Source organism: Dendrobates tinctorius, unplaced genomic scaffold (assembly GCF_039654945.1).
Source record: "Dendrobates tinctorius isolate UK_male_01 unplaced genomic scaffold, ASM3965494v1 ptg000007l, whole genome shotgun sequence".
NCBI classification, from domain to species: Eukaryota; Metazoa; Chordata; class Amphibia; order Anura; family Dendrobatidae; genus Dendrobates; species Dendrobates tinctorius.
In genome coordinates, this window is record NW_027361675.1 from 39685945 (window position 1) to 39709253 (window position 23309).

At 42.2% G+C, this 23309-nt stretch overlaps 1 protein-coding gene across 1 annotated transcript in view; it reads right to left on the bottom strand.

The window, feature by feature from the left end:
- The window catches only part of GAS2L2 (growth arrest specific 2 like 2), a 101365-nt gene that overhangs the window by 35171 nt on the left and 42885 nt on the right, over nucleotides 1-23309 (bottom strand). Inside the window, exon 3 of the mRNA XM_073573738.1 lies at nucleotides 20495-20602. Coding sequence (XP_073429839.1) covers nucleotides 20495-20602 — 108 coding nt within the window. The remainder of the gene's footprint in view (nucleotides 1-20494; nucleotides 20603-23309) is intronic.

Here is a 23309-nt window from a genome sequence, read left to right on the forward strand (position 1 = left end):
ATTTTTAATGCATTTTTATGCAAATTTTCAGCTGTGTTTTACAGTATAAGCAAAGTCCATAAGATTTCAGAAATCTCATGCACAGAGCTTGTTTTTTTTTTGTCATCAGGATTTCGTGCATTGCCTTATAGTGGTGGCGAGTGGGTTCATCTAACAAAGGGTTAATGTCACCATTCGATTGTAAGGTGACATTAACCCTTTGTTAGATTAACCCATTCGCCACCACTATAGGGCAATGGGAAGCCCACGCATTTTTTAACAACGAATTAACCCCTTAAAATAACAACTACAACTCCCAAATCTTGCACACAAACCCTCATCTAATTATTAGTCAGGGACATATAAAAGAACATGAAATGAAATTCTTTACTGAATGTAAACCATGTGTCATTTCATGTCGGGTTGGGGAATGATTTGATAGAAGCCGGCAATTTAATTAGCGGCTATTCTGCTATGAAGAACTCTGTGAAATATAAATATATATATATGTTTGTCACAATGACATGTATGTGTGTATATATATATATATATATATATATATATATATATATATATATACATACTATGTGTCTTTATCTATTATTTCGTTTCTGTTAGAAACCCTGTCATAGGGCTCCATTATATGTCCATTTTGCAAGGCGGCGAGAAAATCTCTCCATACGGATTGCATACGGATTACATACGGATGCTGACATGCGCAAAATACGCAACCACACCTTGCTTACGGATGACATATGGAGCACTATTTAGGGGCCATTCATCCATATTACACCTGTAAACTACGGACCGTATTTTGCGTCGGTTAGTGTGACCCCGGCCTTACTTCTATACCAGGAAAGATCTTTGAACAAATTGTTAAACAGCATGTATGTAAGTACTTGGATAAGAATACAGTAATTAACAAGAGCCATCATCATGGGTTTGCAGCACACAAGTCATGCCAGACTAGTCTTATTTCCTTCTATGTTGGAATCACTGATTGTGTGGATCAGGGAAATGCAGTAGATATAGTAAATTTCGACTTCAGCAAAGCATTTGGTAAAGTTTTTCATATTATCCTTATGGAAAAAATGACCATGTATTGGATTGACAAGGCTATGGTTAGGTGGATTCATAACTGGCTCAGTGATCGTACTCAAAGAGTGGTAATAAATGGTGGCACATCCAACTGGAAGAGAGTTTCAAGTAGAGTACCACAAGGCTCTGGCCTGGCCCCAGTGTTGTTCAACATTTTTATAAATGATCTAAATAAAGGAACTGAAGGTAAACTAATCAAATTTGCAGACGATGCAAAGCTAGGAGGGATTGCTAACACTAGAGAATACAGAGACAGGATTCAGAAGGATTAGATAAGCTTGAACAATGGGCAGTGAATAATAAAATGGTATTTAACAGGGAGAAATGCAAGATTCTACATCTGGGCAAGAAAAACGAAAAATTACATCTACAGAATGGGAGGAATAGAACTAAGCAATAGCATGTGTGAAAAAGACGGGTATACTAATAGATCACAGACTGCACATGAGTCAACAGTGCGATGCAACGGCAAAAAAGGCAAAAACAGTTCTAGGATGTATTAAGAGAAGCATGAAGTCTAGATCACTTGAAGTAATTATCCCCCTCTATTCTTCCTTGGTCAGGACTCATCTGGAATACTGTGTCCAGTTCTGGGCACCACATTTTAAAAAATACATTGAAAAATTGGAGCACGTTCAGGGAAGAGCTACTTGGAAAGCATGAGCAGACTGCAAAGTCTGTCCTACAAGAATTGCTTAAAGTATCTGGGAATGTTTAGCTTGCAAAAAAGATGTGGACATTTAATAACGGCCTACAAATATCTGAAGGGACGTCACAGTGTAGAGACATCATCCTTATTCTGGAGATGTATGGAGGAGACAGATAATGAAAAGGCTTTGTAGGTTCAGTACAAAATGCAATAAAATGTACGCTCGATTTACATGCAGCAGAAAAATGTGTATCTATCTATTCGCTCCTGGAGCAAAAATGCAGTATGTTGCGTAGCCATGTTAGGGATGGACACAGTAAACAGAGATCTCAGAGTAAAAACAGTATATAAGCATTCCTCTATCAAATTAGGTAAAAGATACAGATTAGATATTAGAAAATAAATTTTGACAGTGAGGGTGATCAATGAGTGGAACAGGCTGCCATGACAGGTGGTGAGTTCTCCTTCAATGGAAGTCTTCAAACAGAGGCCGGACAGACATCTGTCTGAGATGGTTTAGTAAATCCTGCAATGAGCAGGGGGTTGGACATGATGACCCTGGAGGTCCCTTACAAATCTAACATTCTATGATTCTACAGCACAGCTTTTTATTGAATTAGACCACACATGCAAATATTCCATTCTGATTGTTTTTGCCACTATTCTGCTTTATTAGATCCATTTATATGGTTGAGTGTTTTGCGGGGTGAAGCTCTATTGCAGGATTCGGTCATTTGTGTCTTTTTGGACTTTTTAGAGTTTTTATTTATTTTTTTTACTCCAATAAATTTTTATTAAGTTTTCAAAATTCAATACAAACAGCCACCTGCCAACATGGCTAGCGGAAAAACATAACTTACAGAAGATATCTGTGCAATATATCAATAACACTGTGATCTCAGCTTTTCCATCAAGTAATCATGTATCTTTTGAGTATTAGGCTGTGTGCCCACGTAGCGATTTTTAAGCGTTTTTGCCGCGATTTTCGGTGCGAAAACGCTGGGAAAACGTTTAAAAATCGTGTACAGAACGCCCCCCATGCATTCCTATGGCATTCCGCACATGCTGTGCTAATGCTGCTCTTTTTTCCGCGGCGGAATCGCATCGCGGAAAAAATCACAGCATGCTCATTCTTTTGTGCGGAATCGCAAAGAATTGCCGCGATTCCGCACCCATAGGAATGCATGAGAATCGCTGACTTCCCGCATGTGGCTATGCCCACCATGTGGGAAGTTAAGCGTCTCATGTGCGGTTGGTACCCACGGTGTGGAGGAGAGGAGACTGTCCTCCAGGCCCTGGGTACCATACCCCTGTAAAAAAAAGAATAAAAAATAAAAAATCGGGGTATATTTACCTTCCGGTGTCCCGCGCTGCATTCCCGGCCTCAGCGTTCCCAGTAATGCCTTGCGGCAAGGCCCTGTAATGACGTAGTCTCGCGTGACTCCAGCGGTCTCGCGAGATCGCTATAGCAACGCGAGACTACGTCATCACAGGTCTCGCAAGGCATTACTGGGAACGCTGAGGCCTGGGATGGCAGCGCGGGACGCCGGAAGGTAAATATACCCCGATTTTTTATTTTTTTTAGCATTTTAACATTCTATCTTTTACTATTGATGCCGCATAGGCAGCCTCAACAGTAAAAACCTGGTCACACTTGTCAAACACTATGTTTGACGAGTGTGACCAACCTGTCAATCACTTTCCAAGCGATGCTTCAAATCGCTTGGAAAGTGCTTGAATATCGCACGCGAAAATCGCGGCAAAATCGCGATCATAATCGCGGTGAAATCGCGCGGAAAAAAACGCGCGATTTCTGGGAAGGAGTCCGGTTTTTAGTGAGCGTTTTAAAATGCTACGTGGGCACATAGCCTTAAGCAGTAAACCTAATGTATTGGACAAGGAGGCAATATGAACTGTTTCTCCATGACTACATCCAAACTTAACATGTGCATGGTCACATAGGAGATGGAGATTCCACCATTACTTTTCTAATTCTTGTCCTGTCTCAATGAAGTGGGGTGGACATAGGGCTGTCTAACCAGGGATGCCTTATGCGGGATAGTCTATTCTTAGCTGCTAAGGACTGAGCCAAGCGTTTTTAATTTGCGTTTGCTGTTTTGTTCCAGTAAAATGTATTCTTTTTCATTTGTGGTGATCCCTGTGTTCATAGCATGTGCCTTGCTTTTCATATATGTAAGAGTGCTTAAAGGGGTTGCTTAATACTGGACAAAAACATGTTAATGCTAAATTTCTCCAAATATTACAGTAAAAAAAACAACAATATGTATTGAACTCTCAGATGTTGTGTCATGTGACTTCTGTAAGAAATCAGCGGCTGTTTGGTGAAGCCTTCACACCTTCATAAGACAGAACCATGAAGGCTGCAACTGATCAGAGGCCGCTGATAGGGACCAGTACAGCACCAGTCCAAAGGTATGTGTTTTTTATTTTAATTTGGGGCAATTAAGCATTTAAAAATGAGTTGTTCAGTAGTCGGAGACCTCTTTAAGTTGGGTGCAGTTGTAGGAAACTGTCTGTTAAGGATGGATTAGGTAAAAAATTTGCTTAACCCCTTCACTACCAAGGGTGGTTTGCACGTTAACTCCCGGGCCAATTTTTACAATTCTGACCACTGTCCTTTTATGAGGCCATAACTCTGGAACGCTTCCTTGGATCCCGGTGATTCTGACAATGTTTTCTCGTGACATATTGTACTTCATGTTAGTGGTAACATTTCATTCATATAACTTGCGTTTATTTGTGAAAAAAATGGAAATTTGGCGAAAATTTTGAAAATTTCGCAATTTTCCACCTTTGAATTTTTATGCCCTTAAATCACAGAGATACGGCACACAAAAAACTTAAGTAACATTTCCCACATATTTACTTTACATCAGCAAAATTTTGGAACCAAAATTTTTTTTTGTTAGGAAGTTATAAGGGTTAAAATTTCTCATTTTTGCAACACCATTTTATTTTTACGGACCACATCACATTTGAAGCCACTTTGAGGGGTCTATATAATAGAAAACACCCAAAAGTGACACCATTCTAAAAACTGCACCCCTTAAGGTGCTCAAAACCACATTCAAGGAGTTTATTAACCCTTCAAGTGCTTCACAGGAATTTTTTGAGTATTTAAAAAAAAAAAATGAACATTTAACTTTTTTTTCACAAAAAAATACTTCAGGTTCAATTTTTTTTATTTTACCAAGGGTAACAGGAGAAATTGGACTGCAAAAATTATTGTGCAATTTGTCCTGAGCACGCTGATACCTGATACGTGGGGGGGAACCACTGTTTCGGCGCATGGCAGAGCTCAGAAGGGAAGGAGCGCCGTTTGACTTTTACAATGCAAAATTGGCTGGAATTCAGATCGGACGCCATGTCACGTTTGGAGAGCCCCTGATGTACCTAAACAATGGAAACTCCCCACAAGTGACCCCATTTTGGAAACTAGACCCCCAAGGAACTTATCTAGATATGTGGTGAGAACTTTGAACCCACAAGGGCGTCACAGAAGTTTATAACGTACAGCGGTACAATTAAAAAATCATATTTTTTCCACAAAATGATCTTTTCACCCCCAATTTTTATTTTCCCAAGGGTAACAGGACCTTAAAAGTTATTGTGCAATTTGTCCTGAGTACGCTGATACCCCATATGTGGGGGTAGACCACTATTTGGGCGCATGGCAGAGCTCAGAAGGGAAGCAGCGCCATTTGAAGATTTTGGCTGGAATTGAGATCGGACACCATGTCGCGTTTAGAAAGCCCCTGATGTACCAAAACAGTGGAAACCCCCCAATGACACCATTTTGGAAACTAGACCCCCCAAGGAACTTATCTAGATTTGTGGTGAGCACTTTGAACCCCCAAGGGCTTCACAGAAGTTTATAACGCCCAGGCGTGAAAATAAAAAAATCATTTTTTTTTCCACAAAAATGATATTTTTGCCCCCAATTTTTTATTTTCCTAAGGGCAACAGGAGAAATTGGACCCCAAAAGTTGTTTTGCAAATTGTCCTGAGTAGGCTGATACCCCATATGTGGGGGTAAAACACTGTTTGGGCGCATGGCAGAGCTTGGAAGGAAAGCAGCGCCATTTGACTTTTTCATCGCAGAATTGTCTGGAATTGAGATCAGACGCCATGTTGCATTTGGAGAGCACCTGATGTGCTCAAATAGTGGAAACCCCCAATTCTAACTCCAACCCGAACCCCAACACACCCCTAACCCTAGCCCTAACCCTAATGGGAAAATGGAAATAAATACATTTTTTTAATTTTATTATTTTTCCCTAACTAAGGGGGTGATAACGGGTGGTTTGATTTACTATTTATGGTGGTTTTTATGTTTGGCGGCTGTCACACGCTAAAAGACGCTTTTTATTGTAAAAATAGTTTTTGCATCACCACATATTGAGAGCTATAATTTGTCCATATTTTGACCCACCGAGTCATGTGAGGTCTTATTTTTTGCGGGACGAGTTGACGTTTTTATTGGTACCATTTTCGGGCACATGACATTTTTTGATCGCTTTTTATTTTGTTTTTTGGGACGCAGAATTTACAAAAAACAGCGTTTCATGAATTTCTTTTGGGTGGTGCGTTTACGGCGTTCTGCGTGCGATAAAATTGATAAAGCGGTTTTCTTTTTTGGGTCAGTACGGTTACAGCGATACCTCATTTATGTCTTTTTTTATGTTTTGGCGCTTTTATGCAATGAAAACAATTTTATATAAAAAATAAATATTTTTGCATCGCTTTATTCTGCGAGCTATAACTTTTTTAATTTTTCGCTGATGATGCTGTGTGGCAGCTCATTTTTTGCGGGACAAGATGACGTTTTCAGTGGTACCTTGGATATTTAAATGCGTCTTTTTGATCGTGCGTTATTGCACTTTTTGTTCAGCGGTTTGATAATAAATCATTATTTTTTGCTTCGTTTTTTATTTTTATTTTTTAAGGGGTTTGCTTAAGGGGTTAACTAATGGGACGGTTTTATAGGGTGGGTTGTTACAGACGCGACGATACCAAATATGTGTACTTTTATTGTTTTTTTGGTTTTTTTTATTTCCAAAAAATGAATTTATTGGGGAATATTTTTATTTTTTCTTGAATTTACTTAGCGAATTTTTTTTTAAATTATTTTTACACTTTTTTTTTTTACATTTTTGTACTTTATTACAATGTCCCAGAGGGGACATAACTGTCCTGTGACAGATCGCTGATCTGTCACATCACAGATCGCTGTGACAGATCAGCAATCTGTCACAGGCAGTGTGCAGGTTTCCTCCTTACCTGCGCTTTGCAGGCACTGAGGAAGCCAGCTTCCTGCAGGAAGGTCCCCGCCGCCATATTGGATGCGGGGACCTGCAGGAAAGGAGACCCCCGCAGCAGCGCTGCACATTGCGCTGCTGTGGGGGGCTCAGGGAAGCACGGAGGGAGCCCCCTCCCTGCCGATGCTTCCCTTTAACCCCCGGTACACCGCGATCGTGTTTGATCGTGGTGTACAAGGGGTTAACGTGTCAGGGGCGGTCCGTGACCGCCCCTGACACATTGTGCCAGGTGTCAGCTATGATAATTAGCTGACACCCGGCCGCGATCAGCGGCGCTCACCACGTGGGCGCCGCTGATCGCATTAGACGTAATATTCCGTCCATGGTAATTAGGGCCCAGGGCACATGGACGGAATATTACGTCCAATGAAGGAAAGGGGTTAAAGCCTAAATCACACTTTGGACTTGCTAGACAAATTCTGATAATCTAGATTTGCTATTAACAATCAACCTGGGCACAGAATGTCTTGCAGTTCTGCCGAATGCCAAAGGGGACAGTGTGTTAACAGGCCACCCACTGCTTTTGGCCATTGCAGGGGTCTTCAGATGGCACAGTGACTTCACTTCATCGTCCTGCCTCGTGCCTTCTGTGCTGGGCTGAGACTGTTGTAGAGGAGGACGAGCCGTACTTCATCGCTCGGCATGGAACTGGGGTAAGGTATTATATTATTTTGTTCATTGTCAGGTATGGTGGGAGCATTATCAAGGGGAATCTGTCATTGTTTTTTGCTATGTAATCTGACAGCAGCCAGATGTAAGAGCAGAAACCATGATTTCAGCAATGTTTCACTTACTGTGCTATGTCTTGCTGTTTCATTAAAATCAGCATTTTATCAGCACGAGATTATCACTATAGCACAAGCTACTTCATGCCTCATAGTACAATCCCCCAAACACACTAACGTCTTTCTGTCACTATATAATGTACATGGAAAGCTTCCAATCAGTGGTGTGGATGGAGTTACACAGGGATCAACATTTGAGCTCTGCTAGGTGTGCAACAGAGAAAACAGTGATACGCTCACAATAGCAGCACCCAGTTAACTGATACATTGCTGGAAGCAAGGACTCTGTCTCTACCTCATGCTGCTGTCAGATTACAGAGTTAAAACCTGGTGACAGATTTTCTTTAATTTAGGATTGGATTTGCATAGTGTTGTGTCCCACGAATGGGAACAACCTGTAATGTATATTCTCTGTGTTGAGTTTTTTCCTCCAATTATCAAAATTGTTGCTAGATAGAATTAGACTATGTGAAGATTGTCCCTATGTCCCTTCCGTAGTTGAGCGCTGTATTAGGTTGCTCCTCCCTTCTTCTTCAGTTTAGACTACAGCGGCCATTACTCTAGACGCATGTGTACTGCCCTGTACAGATTACTCCTTTTTAACTTCTGATCATTGTAACCAATACAATTCTTTGGAAGAAAACAGCATCATTTCTCCTGGTCTTTGTACAGTTTGCAGTGGCGGTTGAATTAAAACTATCTGCGGATGCCTGGTGGTGTGAGTACGAGTTATACAATTATCTAAGTAGCTGATAATTAAAACGTTTGGGATTTGCAGCCATCAGGAAGAGGCAGAATAGTAAAAAGGAGTAGCTGTGACTAGGAATAGTATACAGTTGTAATCCAAGAATAGGATTGTTTATAAGGCTAACTTAAAGCCACAACAACAGCAGCTTACATGGTTGCAGACATTCTCTGTGCTCTTCACCTCAGAAAATTGTACAGCCAAAGATTTAACCTGTTACTAAGAACAGTTCACAGCCTATAATCCAGAGAAAGGATCATCTATAGCTATTGAGAAGCCGCAGTTTTCATAGACTTGTATCACATTCTGTGATCTTCAGCTAAGGTATTTGCAACTTTGTATTGGTCTCCCTGACAACCAGGAGCAGAACAGCCCCCACCCTTCACTCCTGCCACTATGTCCAAAACTAAAAGAACCCTTTCACTGTCAGTCAACCAGCAGCAGCAAGAAATGGAAACAGAACTTCTCACAGTTCGCAGTGAAAGATCCAAACGATCAACCAATCTTACATGGAAGGTCAAAGACAATCTAGAATCCATCAAAAGTGAATTGCTACACCACACAACTTCCCTATGGAAAAGAGTGCTGAACCAAGTGACTGTCTTAACTGTGCCCGGATCTCACGAGTTACCACCAGAGGGAGCCCTTGAACAATTGTACTCTGCATACCAGTCTTATAAAGACACTTGTAAAAAATACATCTCTACTCTGCTGATTATTAAATATGCCAGAGTCTCTAAAGGAAACCCAGGACTTCCAACAGCTCAATGCTGAACGAGACTGCACCGTGCGTGACATTGTGGACAATACAGAAGCCAAAATTGCACAAATGTCAGAAGTGGCATTGCACAGATCCAGGTCCGCTAGGAGCTCAAAGCACTCAGTCAAGTCAAGTTCATCTAGGTACTCAACCCTCAGTGAGCAATTCATAAGAGCACTTGCCGAAGTGGAAGCTACGAAAGTGCAAGCCATTTTTGTCCAAAGGAAAGCAGAGAGGGAAATGGAATCTGCACGCAAGAAAGCATATATAGAAGCTGAATCTGCATGCAAGAAAGCAGAGATGGAAGCTGAATCTGCACACAAGAGGGCGGAAATAGAAGCCCTGCAGAAGGAATGTGAACATGCAGCAGCCATGGCAAAGCTAAAGGTATTCCAGCAAGCCCTAGGTGAGAGCCAGGGAGGCAGCCTTGTGTGAATTCGACATGGAAGACTCAAGCGCACAAGAGACTACGTGCTGAGCCAAGCTAATGAACCCCTGACCACCAACAACATTCCCGTCAGTACCGACCTCTCTCCAAAGCATCAAGATGTCAATCTGCCTGCAGCTCCCAGCTTTCAAGGTCAGTCCAATGTGCCAGAAACATTCAAACCCAAACCTCCTTCATGCTTCAATACACAGCCAGATCCTACACTTCAGCAAAGCCATATAGCTCCAGTTACATCTATGGCAGAAACTATTCTCAGTAAACCGGTTACTGCACTAAATGCTTTTGCCGCATCATACTATCTTACGTTTCTAAGTCAAGATGCTACAGACCATATGAACAGCGCTACTCAGCCGATAATTGTCTTCCCAAAGTCAGAGAAAACTGACATGTCTAACTTTGCAAGGTACATGGTTCGCTGTGAACTTACTAAGACCGGTTTCACAAGGTTCGATGATCAACCAGAGAGCTATAGAGGTTGGAAACGTGCCTTTAAAGCCGCAATTAGTGACCTTGGCATCACTGCTGCTGAAGAGCTGGATCTGCTCATCAGGTAGCTCGGACCTCAATCCACAGAGTGGGTCAAGAGGCTCAGATCCGTCCACATCAGTAATCCAGCAGCTGGTTTCATGGCTGCATGGGAAAGACTAGAACGTAGCTTTGGCAGTCCCGAAGCTACAGAGAATGCATTGTTCAAGTGACTACAGGATTTCCCCAAAATATCCAGCAAGGACAGTTCAAAATTCCTAGAGCTCAGTGACCTGCTCTTAGAGCTCCAGTTAGCCAAGGCAGACACGCACCTAACTGGCCTCAGCTACCTGGACACCGCTCGTGGGGTGAAACCCATAGTTGCCAAGTTACCCTACAACATACAAGAAAGGTGGGCCATACGAAGGTCAAACTACAATTGACAATACCAAGTCTCTTTTCCTCCATTTTCCTATTTCTGTGACTTCATCAAGGAGATTGCAGAGTGCAAAACCGACCCCAGCTTCTGCTATGAAGATCCCAGTGGCACTGCATCATCTAGGTACTGGAGTTCGTGCTCTCACAACAGTAACCGCAGTGGTCCGGTGTCTGCAAAAAAGATAGAAGTTCTGCCTACACCGACATCATCGCTTGACAAAGGCAATGAAGGTGAGAAGGTGGAAAATCTGAACCGCCAGTGTCCAATTCACAAACTGCCACATACCCTGAAGAAGTGCATCGGCTTCAGGAAGAAACCCCTTCAAGAAGGAAAGGAGCTCTTGAAGAAGTTTGGAGTATGCTTCAGGTGCTGCGCCTCTACCGAACATCTTGCTAAGGACTGTGTCATCGCAATCAAGTATCTAGAGTTTGACTGCCAAGACCATGTACAAAGTGCTCCATCCATCACAGCCAGACTCTGCGTCTACACCTTCTCCCACCACAAGCCATGGCGGGGAGAGTTCAGACCATGCGTCAAGCCATGTTGCGGTATCTTCCTCATACACCGAAGTCTGCGTAGACGGTCTTCGAGACAAGTCCTACGTGAAGATTTACCTGGCAAGGGTGTATCCCAAGGGTCCTCCAGAGAAGACATTCAAGGTGTACGTTAGTCTGGACGACCAGAGCAACAAGTCACTGGCCAGGTCAGAACTCTTCGACTTGTTCAACTTAAAAGGAGACGTCTATCCCTACACCTTGGGCACCTGCAGCTGTGTTAAAAAACCTCTGGAAGAAGGGCCAGTGGCCTCATGATAACTTCTCTTGAGAGGGACTCCATGGAGATACCACTACCCATGCTTGTTGAGTGTAACCAAATACCATTCAACAGGGAAGAAATCCCAACCCCAGAAGTTGCTCTTCAGCATCCTCATCCCAGAATGATAGCCAAAGAGATGCCACCCCAGGATGACAAGGCAGACATCCTAATTCTCCTTGGTAGAGATATTATACGACTGCACAAGATGCGTCAACAAATCCACAGACTACTCAATGAACCGTACGCCCAGCACCTCGAGCTAGGCTGGGTTATCATCGGCAACGTCTGTAGTGACCAGACAAAGGATCCAAGCAACATCTCCACTTACAAAACACTTATCACGTCAGATCACCATGACTTGTCCCCCCTGCCAGACCCACGTCACTACTGGATTAAGGAGAAGTCAAATGACATTAAGTGTCAACAACAACCAACTGACAATTCAAGTCTCCTTTATCCTCGAGACTACAACCTCGAGACAACAGCACTCGATCCTTCAACCAAGGACAACAACTCACCACCTACAGAGGAAGACAAGGTGATCATCAGGGTGATGAGTTCAAACCCACTGATGACAACTATAACAGCTGGCTAGCTCCCTCACCTTCTCTTCCCGCAAAGACTGAGTTGCCAAGGGATTCACAGCAAACAACTGCTAAGTTCCCAGCCATTGATGCCTATCTCCATCACAAACCTGGTCAAGGCAAAACCATGCCAGACTTAAGTGCTCAGAGTGAGAGCCCCTCTCTCAACAGCTTACCTTTTACCGATAGTGCTAGCATTCTCCCCACGCAACGCAGCCTCAGCACACTGCCAGATGTCAAACAAGACACAATCACTTCCCAACCATCACCCTGTGATGAACTCATTAACAAACTTGAGCCAAGAGAACCAGAGTCTAGGAAGGATCTCGAACCAAACTGCATTACAAGTTGTTTGTCCAAGGTGCCAGTACATTAGCTGAGATCTCATCACCCTGGACATCCTTCCAGCTGGTCAGCCATCGTGCCTGCTGACATCCATTTCAGGTTCATCATCTGCTGGCTCCTTCGAGCAGGAATCACATGAACTTGGCTTTGTCGCTGGACTCTGCCAGGGCGGAGAGCATACCTTTGCATACTATTGCCGTGCTAGGACACAGGACTGTCAGAGTCCAACTGAACCTGGAACTTCACCTTGTGGACTGGAACTTCTACTGTTGGGTTAGTGGAAGAGTTGGCATGTTGTGGCTTCCCCAATCTGAAGATGGGCTTTTCTATTGGACTCATTTTTCTATTTTTCATTCAAGGACTACGTTTTACTGCAAGTATGGACTTGATTACTGCATTATTGTTGCATTGTTTTTCCTTCTCTCCTCTCATTGCAGGTATCACAATATCAAGGGACAGAGTCAAATCCTTACGCATAAGGACTTATGAAATCTGATGGTTTCAGATGGGGAGTGTTGTGTCCCACGAATGGGAACAACCTGTAATGTATATTCTCTGTGTTGAGTTTTTTCCTCCAATCAGCAAAATTCCCTGTTGGTGCTAGGTAGAAATAGACTGTGTGAAGATTGTCCCTATGTCCCTCCCGTAGTTGAGCTCTGTATTAGGTTACTCCTCCCTTTTTCTTCAGTTTAGCCTACAGCAGCCATTATTCAAGACACATGTGTACTGTCCTGTACAGATTACTCCTTTTTACCTACTGATTATTGTAACTAATACAAGATTTTGGAAGAAAACAGCATTGTTTCTCCTGGTCTTTCTACAGTTTGCAGTGGCAGTCGAGTTAAAACTATCTGCGGATACCTGGTGGTGTGAGTACAAGTTATACAATTATCTAAGAATCTGATAATTAGAACGCTTGAGATTTGCAGCCATCAGAAAGAGGCAGAATACATAGTATAATAAGGCAAAAGAGGGCTTTATTACAACAGTAAATAAGTACAGGAAGGGAAGGACAATATTACCAAATGGTAGCTGCACTATTATAAGTAGGCATGGAGGGCATTATTACTATAGAGGAGCTGCATTACTATAAGAAGGCACAGGAGGCATTATTACTAAAGGAGTGCTGCATTACTATAAGGAGGCACTGGGGGCATTATTACTATAAGGGTAAGGAAGCAAAGGGGCATTACTATTATAGTAGAGCTGTAATACTGTAAGGAGGCATTATTACTTTATGAATGTTACATTACTATATGGAGGCACTGCGTGACATTATTACTATAAGGTCCTATTATTATAAGGGTAAGGAAGCACGGGGACGGGAATTATTATTATAGTGGAGATGTAATACCATAAGGAGGCACTGAGGGCATTATTACTATAGCGGTGTACATTACTACTATATGGGAGCTGCATTACTATAAGGAGTAGTGATGAGCGAGTATACTCGTTGCTTGGGTGTCCTCCGAGTATTTTGGCGTGCTTGGAGATTTAGTTTGTGTCGATGCAGTTGCATGACTTGCGGCTGGTGGACAGGCCGAATACATGTGAGAAATGCCTGTTTGTTAGGGAATCCCCACATGTATTCAGGCTGTCTAGCAGCCGCAAATCATGCAGCTGCTTCGACACAAACTAAATCTCCAAGCACGCCAAAATACTCAGAGGACACCAGAGCAATGAGTATACTCGATCACTAATAAGGAAGCATAAGTTGCATTATTACTATAAGGGGGTTATAGGGACAAGGGGGCATTATTACTATAGGAAAAGCTGCAATGCTATAAGGAAGCACAGAGGGCCACCGTTAGTATAGAAGGGTTGCATTACAATATGGATCCACAGGGGGAATTATTACGATGGGGTAAGGAGGCACAGGTGTTCCAAACATCTTGGAGAACTAACCACAGTTTTTCTGTGGATGTAGGTCTGTGCTAGTTCTTTGGTCTCTTCATGTAATCCTAGACAGACTCGATGATGTCCTCTGTGAGGACCATATAATCGCTTTCAGGATTCCTTGCTCTTCATACCACTGAAGATACTTCGTAATGACATTGGTTGCATGTGTTGAGTCATTGTCCTGCTGCAGAATTAATTTGGAGCCAATCAGATGCCTTCCTGATGGTATTTCATGATAGATAAGTACCTGTCTGTATTTCTCATCATTCGTGACACCATTAATTATGAACAAATCCACTCAATCTGACCTAAAATTTGCAAGAAATCACCATCATATTTCACTGATGCATGCAGACACTCGTTATTGTACTTCTCTCCAGCCCCATGAGGAACCAAATGTTTTCTGTTACAGCCAAATATATCATATTTTGACTCATCAGTCCAGGGCACCTGCAGCCATTTTCCTGCACCCCAATACCTCTGCTTTTGAGCATGGTTGAATCACTTGGTCTTATTTCCATGTCGATGGTTTGGCTTTTTAGCTATCATTTTTCAAAATGGCTTAACCAACAGATCTTGAAACCAAAATCTGCTTTGAAATCTTTATGAGGGAAAGACCTGCTGATGCGGTATTTTGTTCCTTATGTCTTGTTGCTGTGCACAGCCTTGTCATGGTGTATGACCTGTGATATGAAACTGTCTTCATAACCTAACCTTTATAGCAAAGTTTTGCTGATCATTATTACTTATTTAGTATAGCTGGTTACTCACACACCCGACTATAATCCTACAAAATGTCTGACTTTGTCAGTGTGCACCTAGAAGAACTGATGCTGTTTTGAAGGCAAAGGGTGGTCACACAAAATATTGATTTGATTTATATATTTTTTGTTCATTCATTTTGCACTTTGTTAATTGACAAAAAATAATCTGTTTCTTACTTTGCAGACATCCAAATGGTGCCTTGGCTTCCCTAATACTCTACTTAATCTCCTAATGTTCCATCTGACCTGGGTAACTTCTACACTCACCGGCTCAGTCCTGATTCTTATCCTGTGCACCAGACTGGTTATTCTATGCATAATCTTGTCTTCATAACAGAGCACATCTATGGCTTATTATTATCATCCTGTACAAAGAGGTTTAGCGTGTATTTTATAAATAGTTAATTTGCAGTACATTTTTATTTACTTCAGTGTCAGTCAGGACCGTATTTGTAAGAGAGACTAAGGAAGTCTGTCTCATGGGGTTTTTGCCTTCCTTTGGATCAATATATTAGGCTATAGGTTGAACTTTATTGACTTATGTCTACCTTCAACCGTAAAACTATGAAGTGAGTGTTGTTAGAATGGACTTGTGCACTTTCAAGTAACAGGGCTGAATTTCAGTCCCACAAAAGAAATTGCAGCCCAATGAACCCTTGCTTCAGAAGGACCTCAGGTCAAAAAGTCCAAGGAAGTCACTTGGTTATGTCACAGATATGTAGATGGTACACAACGTCCAAGCAGGGTGATGATAGTGATTCCAATGAGGCTGCTAAGTTTAGGTCTGGAGACCTGTGGCCACTGTAACATGATTGTGACATTTCATGTTCATGGATCATGTTGCAGGGATGTCTGAATGTTGCTTAAGTCTAAATTTGTGTATTATAACAACCAAAACAGACATAACTGGTTTAGAAAATGGATCACGAAGACCCCCTAAGACTGCATTCACATGTTTCAGAGTTATGTTTTTTTCTACAGCTTCGACAAAATAGCAGAATTTGCCTCGATTTTTGAAAAGTGTGGTAAAACGTTGTGGCTTTAACCCCTTAACGTCCATTGACGGGTATAACCTGTCATGGCAGGATGTAAGTTCCCGCACCATGACGGTCTATGCCCATCATGCATTTACGTGCCGACAGCTGTCACAGAACGCTGCGATTGATCAGTCAATCTAACTGACTGATCGCAGCATGACCCTGCAGGAGATGCTGAAATTTCAGCATCTCCTGCCAGGTCAGTGCAAGAGCTCAGCACTGCCGGTCCACGCCGCCCCTGGCTGTTAACCTCCGGAATTCTGCGATCGGGCACGATCTCAGCGTTCAGGGGGAGGCAGAGGGTCGGGTCCTTCTGCCTTCAGCTAGGCGTCCCCGTGATGTAATTGTGGGGCCTGATCTGTGCCATGATGACCAGGGGTTGTCTTGACAACCCCTGGGTCATCCAGCTACGGAAAGCCTCTGAGTCCATGCTCACAGCATGGTCTCAGAAGCATTCAGCATAGGCCTAATGCATTGCAATGCTGGAGCATTGCAATGTATTATACCTGCAATCAAAGTAAAAAAGTGAAAGTCCCATAAAGGGACAAGGTAAAAAAATAAAACTTTTTTTTAAAAAAATATGTGGGGGGTTTCCACTGTTATTCACATCAGGGGCTCTCCAAACGCGAAATGCATCCGATCTCAATTTCAGCCAATTTTGCGTTGAAAAAGTCAAACGGCGCTCCTTCCCTTCGGAGCTCTGCCATGCACCCACAAAGTGGTTTACCCCCACATATGGGGTATCAGCGTACTCAGGACAAATTGCACAATAACTTTTGGGGTCCTGCTACCCTTGGGAAAATAAAAATTGGGGCTGAAAAGATCATATTTGTGGAAAAAATATGATTTTTTTAAATTTTACGGCTCTATGTTATAAACTTCAATGAAGCCCTTGGGGGTTCAGAGCTCTCACCACACATCTAGATAAGTTCCTTGGGGGTCTAGTTTCCAAAATGGGGTCACTTGTGGGGGTTTCCACTGTTTAGGCACATCAGAGGCTCTCCAAACGCGACATGGCGTCCGCCCTGGATTCCAGCCAATTTGACATTCAAAATTTCAAATGATGCTCCTTACCTTCTGAGCACGTTCATGCGCCTAAAGATTGGTCTTCCACCACACATAGGGTATTGTTGTACTCAGGAGAAATTACACAACAAATATTGTGGCTCACGTTCTCCTGATACCCTTGCCAAAATAAAAAAAACTGTGTCCGAAGAAAAAATTTTGGGAAAAAAGTTAAATGTTCATTTTTTCCGTCCAAATTGCTTCAATTCTTGTGAAGTACCTAAAGGGTTAATAAACTTCTTGAATGTGGTTTGGAACACCTTGAGGGGTGCAGTTTTTACTGTGTTACTTTTGGGTATCTTCTGTTATATTGACCCCCCAAACTCACTTCAAATGTGAGGTGGTCCCTAAAAAAAATGGTTTTGTAAATTTTGTTTGAAAAATGAGATATTGCTGGTCAACTTTTAACCCTTATAACGTCTTAACAAAAAAAATTATGTTTCCAAAATTGTGTTGATGTAAAGTAGACATGTGGGAAATGTTATTTATTAACTATTTTGTGTGACATCACTCTATGATTTAAGGGTACAAAAATTAAAAGTTTGGAAATTGCAAAATGTTCAAAATTTTTGACAAATTTCCGTTATTTTCATAAATAAACACAAGTCATATCGAAGAAATTTTACCACTAACATGACGTAATATATGTCACAAAAAAATATTCTCAGAATCAGCGGGATCCGTTGAAGAGTTCCAGAGTTATAACCACATAAAGTGACAGTGGTCCGATTTAAAAATTAAGGCCTGGTCATTAACCTACAAAGTGGCTTGGTCCTTAAGGGGTTAAATCAGTTCTCCTTTTTTGTGAATGCAGCCCATTCACATGGGCTGATAATTAATCAGCAAACAAATGTTCATAAGAAGTTGATGCAAACTTATGAGCAAACCTCTCATTCATTGCCCAATTGAATCGCTTTCAGAAAAATTATTGTTGTCACTAGCAAATCACCTTGTGTAAACAGGATCTACTGCTGACAATATGCTGTAGGGGTGCAGACCCATTGTATTAAGAATCATTCTGCCCCCATTCAGTTTGAGCAGTGTGAATAACTTTTCTTGAATAGAGGAAAGGTGTGCAAGCTCAACTTCAACTCCACTGATTATAACTGAGTTGGAAATAGCCGAGCACTGTAGTCGGATTTCTACAGAAGTTTCATAGTTAATGAGTTCAGCAAAGGTCGAGCATGGGGACTTCTGCTCCACTAAGAATGGGTCTCTGCAGAGCCTTTTTATCAAGATTGCTGGTTTAAAAAATAACTTTCAATTTTAGGAATATCCCTTTAAACATGCTCTCACTTGTATATAGTCAATCAGCATAATTGTATGAGCAGAATCTGCCTGTCTAAATTTGTCATAAGATATTGGAGCCCCTGAGGCACTTACCACATGTGTTCAATTGTAAAGGAGTGGAAGAGTTGTTGGCACCTCTTCTGAAAAACATTTGTATTAAGGTACTGTCACACTTAGCGATGTACCAGCGATCTCGACCAGCGATATGACGCCGTCAGGATCGCTGGTACATCGCTAAGTGGTCGCTAGTGAGCTGCCACACAGGCAGATCTCACCAGCGACATCGCTGGGGGCGGGGATCGCTACTTACCTGTCACACCAGGCGATCCTGCGTCCTCCCGCCCGGCTCCACGCGTCGCTCGTCGTCACAGCAGGAAGCGCCGCAGGAAGCTGACGACGAGAAACAGTCCAGGACGTTCTCGCGCGATCAGCGATAACCAGCGGGGGAGCCGGTCGCTGATAAGTATCAGACACAGCGATATCGCTAGCAATATCGCTATAACGTCACTAGTTATAGCGATATTGCTAGCGATATCTCTTAGTGTGACATGCCCTTAAATGTAACCCTTTGTTTTATATGTATTTTATCTATTTTTGTCTGTGGTAGTAAGTTAGCCTTGGGCAGGGTTAACAGTAGGGTCAGCCCATGGTCGGAGGACTGCAAAATGGGCATCTAGCCTAGGGACTTGTTTCCTGTTAGAGTTGGAGAGCAGCTTATGAATGCGTAAGAAGTATTGCTGTTGGGAAAAGGCCACAATTGGAGAGTGTGTTTAGTCCAGACAAATTAAAGATATAACAAGTTTGAGCTATACCAGCAACAGACTTTAATACTTCCAGAGTGCAAAGATTGAAAGAGAATTAAGGAGGTATCTTCCACCTGCAGTGAGTACAACCATATCATATCAGAAATGTGGGAGGCAGAATTCTCCAAGGCAGCTATGATGCTAGTCACTAATCATGGACAAGTCATAAGGTAGGGTAGTCAAGAAATCTGGGGTCAGATTCCAAGAGAGATTGTCGTAAACTAAGGGAAAGATAGAGATGTAGTCAGGTCATTGTCTAAGGTCAGAATTCAAGCACGGTAGCAGATCAAGACAAAAGGCTAGGCAAACGGAAGGTCAAAGGCAAATCCAAGGTTGGATAGCAAAGATCAGAATATAAGAACTCAGAGCAAACACACACTACTTGAGCTAAGCTGCAATTAACAGGAATCAGATATAGCCAGGCAATAAGCCAGGATGGGCGACACATGGAGGAAACCCAGCACACCCCAGCTCTGAATGGACGGTTGGACTGTCACTCACAACACTGACAGCTCAGCACGCGCAAGCCTCAGGTACGATGGCTGAACTGTCACTTGCTGTTTCAAAGGCACAATGAGTGGTGGAATCGTGACAGCAGTTAGTAGTAGTGAATTACAAGGGTGCCGTGTTAGGCGCTCCTTGAACATAGGAGTTACTGTTCTGACCAAGGGGGACACAAAGGTTTCTCTGTAGTGGAGGATAAAGGAAATTTGGGACGTACTGTGACACTCATGCAGAATATCAATACTATCAAAATGCTGTGTCTGTTACATATAAAAAGAACGCCTCTCTATGATACAGAAGAACTGTACCGAAAGAGTATTGCCTGATATCAATTGTTACATTTCTATTGTAAAGAATTCCAAGATTATTTTATATTTTTATATCTGACTCTGGTCTCCATACTATCTAATCACTTTTGACCTAAATAGGGCTGAACCCCCACAACAAGTACAGACACTCAGGGCTACTGTAACCCGGCGCTTTGGGTCCGCGAAGCAAACCTCGCCATGAATGCTCCCTTACACACTCTTGGTATAATCCAGGCCTTCTATCAGCTGTGAGAAGTACTAGGCTAGGATGAAAATTTTGCCTCTGGTTGTGAGCCATATTGTTCCCATTCACTGATAAAATAATGAAAATGATGAGTGATGTATAGTATATGTAGATTCATAACTACTTACCCGAACAAAGATGAGAGTGCTGGATTCCCCCACCCTGTATTTTCCTTCAGAAACTTTGATCATACAGAATTGCTCTGGACATGTACATCTGCTTACCAAATGCTGAACCTATTGCAATAAACAGAAGAAACTCAGAATTCTAGAAAGTTAGCATTGGACAATAATAGAATATCAAAGACAGACAGACACATATACAGACCGAGGAGGATAACAGGGGAATAGACAAGGCAACCAGATAACCAGAGAGGTTAGTAGCTTAGCGGATTGCAGACCCCTAAACTGACAACACAACTAGAATTAGCCGTGGGACGTACCTACGATGCCCTAGATGCCTCGGCACAGCCACAGAAGAATTATCTAAGCCTAAAGAGAGAGAAATGGGAATGCTAAACTGCCCCGGAGTAGAACCCCAAAGGAATAGATAGCCGCCGAACATATATTGCCGGTGAGACAAGATGAAACAAAAACACAGGCAGAGAATAGTGTAAGCAAATGATGGGGCCAAAACTGTCTAGATAGAACAGGACAGGAAAGGATACTGTCTGCAATCACGCAAAAAACCCTAAGAAAAATCCAACACGTCTGATATGCAAAAATACTGAGGCCACACGACCTCTCCCCCACTAAATCAGAACTCTGGTGTGAACTGGTTACTAAAAAGACTAACATATGCTGTGGCATGTGGAACAGAGTCCAGCTCAGGTCCCAGCAGGGAACCAGGCTGAACTACACCAGCAAGGCAACAATCAGAGAAAAGCAAAAATGGATCCAATGCAAAAAAAGATTCAAGAAGACAAATAACTTATCTGAAGGATGCAGGACGGAGCAGGAGACAAGCAGACTTCACAATATGCTCAGGAAGCAAACCAAATTACCGGCAAGAGCTGAGGGAAGGTTGTTCACTGAAATCTCCCCAGTCTGTAACACCTGACCTCAAATCATCTTGTTCAGGTGATTGACTTGTGTCAGCTAAACCAGCTCCATTACCTGCAGTAACCACCAGAGGGAGCCCCAACTCAGAAGCCAGGTCAAAAGTGTTCACAACAATTAATGACTTATCTCACGTATAAGCCACCAATTCTTAAAAGCTGGATAATCCATTTAACATTGTTGCCTGGAAATTGCCTTGTAGTCAGGAACACTGGGCAAAAATATTACACATCCACATCTATTCGTACACTCCGCCATTCTACAGGGTGGGCCATTTATATGGATACACCTAAATAAAAAGGGAATGGTTGGTGATATGTTTGTGGCACATTAGTATATCAGAGGGGTCAAACCTTTCAAGATGGGTGGTGACCATGGCAGCCATTTTGAAGTTGTCCATTTTGGATCCAACTTTATTTGTTTCAATGGGAAGAGGGTCATGTGACACATCACACTTATTGAGAATTTCACAAGAAAAACAAAGGTGTGTTTGGTTTAAACATAACTTTATTCTTTCATGAGTTATTTACAAGTTTATGACCACTTATAAAATGTGTTCAAAGTGCTGCCCATTGTGTTGGATTGTCAATGCAACCCTCTTCTCCCACTCTTGACACACTGATAGCAACAACGCAGAAGAAATGCTAGTCTAAGGGGTTCAGATTCCTTGTAGGAATGCTCAGACCTGAAATATATCAATAGCTCACAAAATCATAGGATAGGCCTAATCAAGCCCGGGATACAGCAGAGTATAGTAAACCATACAGTACATAATTTGTATTAAATAATGCCAAATGAAATAAAAACAGTGTAAAAATGAAACCATGCAACTAAAAGAGCAGGGACATATTGCATGCTCTCATTAACGGATACAGTGACCAACGATAATATGGTAGTACATGAAAAGCAATTATTTATATCATATATTGTGCCCTCTATTGGTTTTAATCTCAAGTCTGTGTTCACCACCTGTTAGTACACATTTTATTAACTACCCCACTTGTACCAGGGGTTCATATCAATCAACATAAACTCCACCAGATGTAGCAAGAATCACACTATACCAAATGTGTGTACAACGACCAGGCTATGCTTACCATTAGTTAGTACTCCCTTTATTAAGTACAACCTGTACAAGGGTTTCAAGACAATCAACATGAATAACCCCAGATATGACAGGAGTGCAGATCATTCTTCTACTATTGTGTTGTGCGCATGCACAATTGTATGTACAGGTGGGGATATCAGTCCGCAGTGTGTAAATGAGGTGGAATAAAGGACACCAATTTAGATTTTTAGTACTTACAGCTAAGTGTTGATTAGGTGCGTATTTGATCACCTACTGCAGAAGGGAAGTGCCCCAAAATGTATATATACAGTGGGCACGGAAAGTATTCAGACCCCTTTAAAGGGAATCTGTCACCCCTTTTTTGAGATATCATATAATGATATCATTCAATTGTGTGTCATATAAGGATTCTCTTAGTACTTTTGCTTCCCCCTGACCCCACACCTTTCATGCATAAATACCTTTTTTATATCGGTTCAGATGTATGTAAACTGCCATGGTCCGGTCCGCTGGGCAGGGCTTATTCACCTGCTGCCCCCCCTGTCTTGCTCTACACAAGAAGAAATGTGTAGAGCAAGACGGGGGGGAGGGAGCAGTTGAATAAGCCCCGCCCATCGGACCGGACCGTGGCAGTTTACATACCTTTTTTTATATCGGTTCAGATGTATCTATGCATGAAAAGTGCATTGTCAGGGGGAAGCAAAAGTACTAAGAATCCTTATGTGACACACAATTGAATGATATCATTATATGATATCTCAAAAAAGGGGTGACAGATTCCCTTTAAATATTTCACTGTTTGTTTCATTGCAGCCT